The 9378-nt window shown below is 36.6% G+C and overlaps 1 protein-coding gene across 4 annotated transcripts; it reads left to right on the top strand.

Annotated features, from left to right (window-relative positions):
- The first annotated feature begins 63 nt into the window (after nt 1-63).
- max (myc associated factor X) lies at nt 64-9113 on the top strand. Of its 4 annotated transcripts, none has more exons than XM_048206621.1 (5): nt 64-269; nt 588-614; nt 5703-5810; nt 7425-7548; nt 7704-9113. In XM_048206621.1, exons 1-5 carry the CDS (start codon nt 234-236, stop codon nt 7889-7891), a joined length of 483 nt encoding a protein of 160 aa, XP_048062578.1. In that variant the 5' UTR covers nt 64-233; the 3' UTR covers nt 7892-9113. The 4 variants fall into 4 exon arrangements, with proteins under 4 accessions (XP_048062578.1, XP_048062577.1, XP_048062580.1 ...); XM_048206620.1 differs by having other exon boundaries at nt 68-269; nt 7410-7548; XM_048206623.1 differs by lacking the exon at nt 588-614 and having other exon boundaries at nt 71-269.
- The last annotated feature ends 265 nt before the right edge of the window (nt 9114-9378 follow it).

The following is a 9378-nucleotide window of genomic DNA, read 5'->3' as shown; positions in this document are numbered from 1 at the left end:
GACCGACCGCATAATTCTAAAAAGACAACAAGTCCCACAATGCTTTGCGCCGCAATCACAGACGTGACACGCCACGGTAAATGTCCGTGTGTAGGCGAGTCACGTGTGGAGAGTCCGTTGATCTCGTTTCGTGTAAGCAGTGAATCTCTCCTGTTTGTTCGTTTGATTTGGGCCCCATTTCATGTTGTTTTCAAAACAACATTTCGTGTAGTTTTATCTATCTTCGCCGAAGAATGAGCGACAACGATGATATCGAGGTCGATAGTGATGTGAGTATAGTTATTTGTGTTTGTACACTGCATGTTTGAGAATGAAACCTCTTCTATTTTCGATTCTTGAGCCTCAATACGAGGCTAGCCTGTTAGCTAGTTAGCCAACCTAGCGTTTGAAATAATTTTCTAACCAGCTTAATGAGAATATCCAGGCAGATGAGTAGTTACTCACGGGGTCGAGTCTATACTTGGCTCCATATTTGTACATTTGCGATGCTATGTACTAAAACAGTGCATTGCATCCATCAATAGCCAGTTAAGTATCACTCTTACAGCTGTAGCTACAATTGTACTTTCTGTTCTGTTTTCTTACAGGAAGAATCACCGAGATTTCACTCTGTGGTGCGTAATAAGCGGAGCAATTAATCCAGTTTAGCCTTTAATGCCGAAAATATCTTCTCTTTTTGAGATTAGCTACAATTTATTTCCGGGTAGGTACTGAACGGCCGTAACTAATTTGCATCGGTGGACGACAAAACAAGCTAGAATCAAGCCTAAAAGGGGGTAGATGTGGTGGATTCGATGAACACGAGCAGTGGAGCACACAGTCTGCTTGTTTTGGGTCGGTTCAGGGAGTTCAGTGCTCGACAGCAGGGCACTTGCTGCAGGAGGGAGGGACGTGAGCGCAGGGCTTATAGAGAGCCGCATCTACAATGCGAGTGCGCGGCGCGACACGCTAGAACGCTCGCGTCATAATCAACGACAAATTCTCTATACTCGAGCGTTCTAGTGTGTCGCAACGCTAGCAGGTGTACATGGCATATTATTGGACGATCTCCATACGACGACAGGGTTGTAATGCATGCCTTTCACCCCAATGAGAGCTTGTTTTTCTTAGAGCACACTGTAGGAATAAATGAGCAACATTAAATATTAATCCTGAACCTATGGAACATCCCCCTTTTCAAGTAAATTTAAGTAAATTATCAATACACGTGCAAAACAGTGATAGAAAGAGAAAAAAAACAAAACGAAAGTGTATATTATGTACATATACTCACACTTTATTTTTGTTTTTTCTCTTTATATATTATATATTTATATATTCAATTTAAATGTGTAGACTAATTAAGATAATTCTGTCATTTATGTATCATTATGCTGTTCCAAACATTTTTTTCAAAAGATCTTTGGGAGAATGAGAAAAGATGCATGTAAATGCTGACTAAGTTTGTCAGCACTAAGTTTTTCTATATTTTCTATTAAAGTAATACAGGTTTGGATCAGCGTGAAGGAGCTGATGATAATAGACCCTTTTCACAGACTGTGATGACGCGTTTTAATGGTCATACATTTCGTAAATCCTGCGAAGTTTTTTTTTATATTTTCATTTTTTAAAAAGTGTATAACACTATACTTAATATTATATTACCTTTGCATCAAATTACAAAAAAAACTAGTTAACACTGCTGCGAGGGTGTTTCTAATACAGCGGCAATGGGAGTGACTGTAAAAATGACATCTTTCTCTCTTCTGACTGCCGATATCAATTGTTCTCTATTTTTTTTCCTCTTTTTGAAAGATGTGAAAACACTATTGTGGAGGTTTTATTTATTTTTTTTTGCTATTTGAGCAAATGGAAACAAAAAATATATTTAATGTATTCTCTCATTCACCGCTATAGAATTTTACCCAACTATGACGACTTCCGCTTCTGAGAAACCCGGAAATGTGAAAAGGGTCTATGATGCAATTAAAAAAAAAGTGAAATATCACTTTAAATTGACTGTAAAATTTCCAGTCCGGCCAGTGAATTAAAGCGCTTGGTTTCTGTCAAGCTTTCACGCCTTACAATTACTCATGCATTTGCAATAGGCTTTTTTTTTTAAATCACAATGTTTTTGTTTTTGCCATTATGACATCACGATAATCCAAAGGCCTGAACAAGTGCATGAACCTGCTGCTTGGCTTGATATCTTAAATGTGCAACTTTAATGAGAAATATGTAGAAATGCAGTTATGGCATCGAGTAGCTAATTTCCAATACAAATTTGAAACTACATTGCTTAGTTTAAAGGTCCCACTTTATATTAAGTGGCCTTAACTACTATGTACTTGCATTTAAATTAATCATTTGATAAATTGCACTTATTGTGTACATGTTTTTACATTGTACTTATATTTTAAAAACAACTGCATGTAATTACATCTGTAATTATTTTCTGTAATTACATTTGTTGACCCATCTTACCCCTACCCTTAAACCTACCCATACCACCAAAGCTTTCCCTAATCTTACCCGTATCCCACCTCAATAGCAGCAAAAGTGTTTTGCAATTCAATATGAACCCAATAAGTAGATTGTACTTATTTTTTGATGTAAGTACATAGTAGTTAAGGCCACTTAATATAAAGTGGGACCAGTTTGAATAATGTGACCAAGTTAAAACTGTTAAATGTCTCTCAGAAATGAAGCACAGCAGAAAAGGAAATAATAAAATGGATTGAAATGTAAATTTGGGCTTCTTAAAAAAAAAAAAAAAAAAAAAAAACTAAAAATGCCTGGCCTTCCATGCTTTATGCATTTGGACATTTTGTGGGATGAGACCACAGTCTAACCAGAATGATCTTATGTATTTTAAGTATCGATTCACTTTTTCTTTTTTTTCTTTTTTACCCATTTCTGCACACAAACCCTAACCTGTTTGCTCAGCATGCACTCAGGCTTCTCTGGAGAATGGGCTTGTAGATCCCTTCTCACCCTAGACTGAGACCAATTTTTCCTTCATTATAAACTTGAACATAACTATAATAGTTATGTGAAGTTTAACTATAATAGTGTTATTTTCATTGTCATTTTTTGGCTTCCCAACCAGTAAATGTTTTGATGTTAAAAAGAATAGAAATTTCTGACATTTACTCACATTCATATCAGTCCAAACCTGCATGAGTTCTGTGGAACAAAAAAGACATTTTGAAGAATGTTTCAACTGTCCATATGATGGAAGTTAATGCAGTCCAAAATGACATTGGACCTTACTGACTTTCATTGAATGGACAAAAACATGTTATTTTATGTGTCCCACAGTAGAATGTCATACAGGTTTGGAACAACGTGAGGTTGAGTAAATGATGATAGAAGTATTGTTTTTGTGTGAACTATCACTTTAAAAAGTGAGTGGTCAGTCTTTGTAAGGTGTATTGGTAGGGTTCATAGTGGGATGTTTAAAATAGCACTCATCACAAGCAGGGCTGTTTTTACTAGCCTTGAGTTTTCATTGGGTAGACTGGAGACACAAGGTCTACAATGTCCCCAAAGTCCTGTTTATCTCCCTCTTCTTTTTGTGCTGGGAGGAAATAGTTTTTTTATCAGGATGTTGGGATCATAAGACAACAGGAGTGCATGTTGTCTGTATTCCGAGAAAGTTTTCCTCTGCAGTACTGCTTGTCATTTTGCTTTCTTTTATGTAATTTATAGCCCTTTATACTTTTAATTTTACTGGAGACATTGCTTGTGCTTATTATTATGATGGAATTGTGGAGAAGCCATATGCAGAGTATAGTTTTTGCTATACTTGAGTGCAGAATTGCCCTTGACATGTTGAGCAGTCTGTCACCTCGCGTGCATGTAATTCAATCCTGACACTGGCAGTGTACAGTGTCACCTTTTAGTCATCAGACAGACAGCCTGGATCTGCCAATAACACTGTGGACACACCTCGCCCTTCCAGGTGGTGTGTAGACATTGGAATGTTTTTGTGCTGCCCAGTGGCATTTGGATAACTGCTTTCGTTTTGCCCCTTTTTTTCCACGGAATGCAAAAGAGGCTCTTGTTAATGAGTCACTGGATTTGAAACAGGTTTTACAGCTGTGCCTTTATGTAATAACAGTGTCTTGGCCAAGCCCAGTGACATTGGACTCCAGTGGCCATGTTGTTTTCTCAGCTTGAACAGTCTCAGGGTACTAAAACCAGGCCTAACATAGAGACTTTTTGTAGGATAGTGGAATTGCAATCTTTTTGTGTGTGTCCTTTAAAAGCAGATATTTTAATACACATATTAGTATGTCTTAAAGGGTAAATTAAATTTCTGTCATTAAGTACTCCAAACCCGTAAGACCTTCGTTCATCTTCAGAACACAAATTAAGATATTTTTGATGAAATCCGAGAGTGTTTTTTTTTTTTTTATCTCCCATAGAAAGCAACGAAATTACCAAATTTAAGTTCCAGAAAAGTAAAGACATTGTTAAAATAGTCAACGTGACTACTGTGGTTTAACCTTAATGAAGCGACGATATTACTTTTTGTGCGCAAAACAAAAATAAAGACTTTATTCAACAGTTTCGTCTCTACCCTGCCAATCTCTTGTGCATTTTATGTTAAAAACATTGCAGAGCTTCCGTGTTCTACGTCAGAACGTCGACTCAGTATTGGCCGGCTCCTGCGTCAGCATCACACGTATGCGTCGTGGTACTCATGTGAACAGTGCTGGCCAATACTGAGTCGGCATTCTGACGTAAACAAGGGTGCTCTGCAATGTGTCTTAAGCGTAAACTGCTGAGGAGAATGACAGGGTTGAGATGAAATTGTTGAATTGTTGTTTTTGTTTTGCGCAAAAAAGTTAATCGCGATTAATCGTTTGCAAAATAAAAGTCTGTTTACGTAATATATGTGTGTGTTCTGTGTATAATAATTATGTGTATATATAAATACACACACATTCATGTATATATTTAAGAAAAATGTTATATTTATATATAAAATATTTGTTTATATGTAATATAAAATATATATAAATATATTTATAATACATGCATATATTTCTAAACTTTATACCTGTATGTGTGTATTTATATATGCAAAATTATTATACACAAACACACACATATATATTACGTAAACAGACTTTTATTTTGCAAACGATTAATCGCGATTAATCGTTGCAGCCCTACAAAAAAGTATTCTCGTCACTTCATAACATTAAGGTTGAAACACTGTAATCACGTGGACTATTTTAACAATGTCTTTACTACTTTTCTGGACCTTGAATGTGGTAATTGTTTTTGCTTTCTACGGGAGATTAAAAAAAAACCCTTCGGGTCTTACTGGTGTGGAACGACATGAGGGTGAGTAATTAATGACGGAAATTTCATTTTTGGGTGAACTAACCCTTTAAATCAACTAAAGGAAGTTATAATTAATTGCGCATTGGCTAAGGATGTTCTGACAGACATAGTCCAAAAGATGCAATAAAATAGACATCACGCAGCTTGTTTCTCTGACAAGTCTCTCAAAAATATTTTTATAATTGTCAATACTGTCACTTTGTTAAAACAATAGAATATAATCAAGCTTTTGTTGACATTTTAAGGTCTACAATTAAATTTAAAAAAAGCTTTGAACTGTAAATGTTTCTTTTTAACTAACACTGTTACCCAGTGGCACCATGACAAGCGAAGAGGCTGAAGCCGCTGTGATTCTCTCATTGCAGGCAGACAAACGGGCACATCACAATGCGCTGGAGCGCAAACGTAGGGACCACATCAAAGACAGCTTTCACAGCCTTCGGGATTCCGTTCCCGCCTTGCAAGGGGAAAAGGTTGGTAAATGTCATTGGTAAAACCGTGAGGAACATAAGTAGGAATAAAAGATATTTGTTTTGTGTTTTGTTTTTGTTTTTTTGTCAATGAACTGTCTACTGTGTTACACATTAAACTATTTGTTGAATATGATCAGTTTAAATGTTATCATGAGCTGTTTAGCTTAGGATTTCCATGATGTTTTAAGTTGGAGCTGGGGTGTGAATGACAAGTGTTATAAGAATTGAGAGCAGAGTAGATCCAGACTGATTTATGTGATCCAAGTACAGGCGTGGTTCCAGGAAGCCATTACAAGGGGAAATGCGGTTTCTCCTTCCTTTTGTCTCATATCTAAAATAGAGAGCTCAAGTGTGTAGTAGAAATAATTGTATGACCCTTATGTTAGAGCTACGCTTCCTCTAGGAATATATGCAAAAGTGCATGGTTTTTGTTTTATTTTAGTCTATTAAAATGTGAGTCACATGACTAGGAATGCATAATATTTGTTATGCAGTACAACATTTGTTATCGGCTGATGTTAGTTGTTTTGTTTAGTTTAAATGGTTTAAATGTACTCTATTTTTGCATTTAGATTAAGTTAGTGTTAGATTGGTGGTGAAGGTAAAGTTAATCTTAGCCTAATTTAGTTACAATGTTAAATGTAATATTTAGCATTTTAATATCGTCCATTTATCGCTTATCGGCCATATGACCATTTTTTTTAGTGTTGGCTGAAATTTTCCAGATGTGTAGCCATGGTAGTAGAACACGTAGAAGATGCAGGGAACATGTCCCCCCACTTTTACACGTAAATTTGTCCCCCACACTTTTTTCGGGCAAGTGTGTTCACATAGAGGTTTTCATGAGCCAATGTCAATAAATCTCAATTTGAATTCAAAGAGATAAGATGGTCTATGCATGATCTGATGTTTTCTTCTTATCCAAAATGTGGCGATGTAAGCATTCTAATGAAATTAGAATTAAACACGTTTTTAGTCCAGAACAGACTCATAGAAGTAATAACTTAAGACTTATTTGGACAGAGGTATCCAGCTAATGCTGTAGCTGAATAAAAAGCTGAAACATTAAGACAATAAACACACAATTGTGACAATATATTTTATTTGTTTTTTTAGAGGCATCTCTGTGTGTTTTCATAACATTAAAGTATATGAATAATGCAGTGCTAATTGACAGCCTTTATTACAGTATAGAAACTATAAAATATATTTTCTTTCTGCCTTATTCTGATAAAAAAAGCCTCATTACGTGTTCAGAGTGGCTTTAAAAAAACATGCTATTTTACATTGTATAAAATCCAGACTTGATTCACAAGTGTTTGTAGTACATAAAACAATTATAAAATTGCCATTAGGAAAAATAGAAATTATTGGTTATTGTTCAGTAGTGGATTTAATTTCTTAGTCAATTAAAAGCAAGAGATAAGAAAAAAAAAATCCCATTTACTTTTGAAATGATGTGTAGCTACTAAAAGAAGAGGTTTTTAAGATGTTTGTATTCATTGGGATTGTTTTGTTGAAATGGGTTTGGGGTTTATGTATGTGATATGAAATTGCATTCCTTGCGTCAAATTCTAGTTTTTCATTTGTTGCTGACAGCAATCTATCAAACAGGCATCCCGAGCTCAAATCCTAGACAAAGCCACAGAGTACATCCAGTACATGCGACGGAAAAACCACACACACCAGCAGGACATCGACGACCTGAAGAGGCAGAATGCCCTGCTGGAACAACAAGGTGGGTGTCGCTGTGTTATTCCTGGCTTTTATTGGCTGTTTGTTATCTGGTCATGGTGGTTTGCGTGCTGATGAAGGAAAAGCCTAATTTGGCTGTCGTAGCTCTCTTTTAAGCAAAAATGAAAGAATGCGTCGTCTCGTCTCTTTATTTTCCAGTGCGGGCACTGGAGAAAGTCAAGGGGACCACGCAGCTCCAGGCCAACTACTCCTCTTCAGACAGCAGCCTGTACACCAACCCCAAAGGCAGCGCTGTATCAGCCTTCGACGGTGGTTCCGACTCGAGCTCGGAGTCTGAGCCGGAGGAACAGCGTTCCCGGAAGAAGCACCGCGGGGAGGATAGCTAAATAGCGGATCCTCGGCCTGTTCCACAAAGTTCTCCTCTGAGGGGAGGGAGAGTCACAGCAATAGCCTGTTTCTTGTTGTATTTTGTGTACCTCAATCTCCCCAAACCACCTTGATCAATCTCTTTCAGTGAATGTCAACCCTCGATTCCACGCCTGAAGAAAAACCTCTTCAGCAGGTTTGCAAGGGAGCGAGGGACGCCAGTTACAGGAAGAACACTCATGGAGAAAACGGCTTGTTTTTACTCTCTCTCCCTCTCCGACTCTGTTCGTCCATCTTGCGTCCTGGCACACGCAACAACAAACGATTTAAACCCAAAATGAGGCAGCTTTGCAACTTAAGGACTTGATGCTTTTTTTTTTTTTTTTTTTTTGTACCCTTGTCTGCAATCCCTCCAGGTGGAAATTCAAAGGGGTGAATGAGGTGTACAGCTCCTAGCACTGCTAAAATATACATTTTTGTTGAATATCTTAAAGCCTGCTTAGAACTTACCCATAGCTGAATTGTCCCGAGTGGTTTGCCTTTCTAAATATTTGTTACTTTTCCATAAAGGAATGTTTTTGAAGCATTTATCAATGTACCCCTTGTTAAACCTATGGGATGAGTGATGCTTTTTGACATGTTATCGATGAAATCCTCTATTTAAAAAAGAAAAAGAAAACCAACATTCTTTATGGGAAGGCTGCTGAGCTTGTGTTGTATTTGTTGTTTTAGCCTGATGTAGTAAAGTTTACAGGTTGGGGGAAAAAAAAAAAGAGATTTTTTTCTTTTAAAAAATGGGGGTTAAAAAGTGAAAAGGCATATATTTTGCATCTGTCATCTGAGCCTCCCAAACATGTATTTTATGTATTTCACTCCATATTGGGAATATAAACGTTCCAAATTATGTATCCCCCCCACAAAGCTAGTCGATATTGAAAGAGTAGATTCATGTCGTGACTTTTAAAGGTAAATGTTCTAAATGTTTATTGGAAATTTGACCGCTGCACACCGCTAAAGTTGCATTTTGAGTGTCTAGGAGACGTGAGTGAGTGAGTGCGCGCGTGTGTGTGTATATCTTACCATATTTTCCACTTAGAACATTAGTAAAACTGAGTAGGTCTTTCTTTGTCTGATTCCATTCCATGGAAATTACAGGTATGTTGTACATACTGCCAACAGTTGTCTTGCAAGTTGAGGCCTACCTTTACAATGAAAATATAAATAAAACTATTTTATCCTTTACTCATGCTGTATGGTTCCTTTTATACCAGTGGCTCTCAGCCTTTTTGACTCCATGGCTCCCCTTTGTCCACAAAAATATTTTTTTGCAATTTTTAGCTGATTAAATGTTTGAGCTTGGCATAGCTATACAAAGGTATATTCATAAATATATTTATTTTTTTTTTATTATTATTTGATCATTTACTCACCCTCATGTATCAAACCTTTACTACTAATAAGAGATTTTTTTTAGTATATTGATGCTAAGCTCAAAAAAAAAAAAAAA

Source organism: Megalobrama amblycephala, linkage group LG11 (assembly GCF_018812025.1).
Source record: "Megalobrama amblycephala isolate DHTTF-2021 linkage group LG11, ASM1881202v1, whole genome shotgun sequence".
Classification (NCBI taxonomy): Eukaryota; Metazoa; Chordata; class Actinopteri; order Cypriniformes; family Xenocyprididae; genus Megalobrama; species Megalobrama amblycephala.
Note: the sequence above shows the minus strand (reverse complement) of the source record. Positions and strands in the feature narration are given on the sequence as shown.

Bases quoted from the DNA above. Each gene is read 5' to 3' on its own strand.
- max (XM_048206620.1), top strand. From the start codon at position 234: ATGAGCGACAACGATGATATCGAGGTCGATAGTGAT. The intron at 5,811-7,409 runs GTTGGTAAATGT...TGTTGCTGACAG, and splicing joins CCGCCTTGCAAGGGGAAAAG to CAATCTATCAAACAGGCATC. The intron at 7,549-7,703 runs GTGGGTGTCGCT...TTTATTTTCCAG, and splicing joins TGCCCTGCTGGAACAACAAG to TGCGGGCACTGGAGAAAGTC.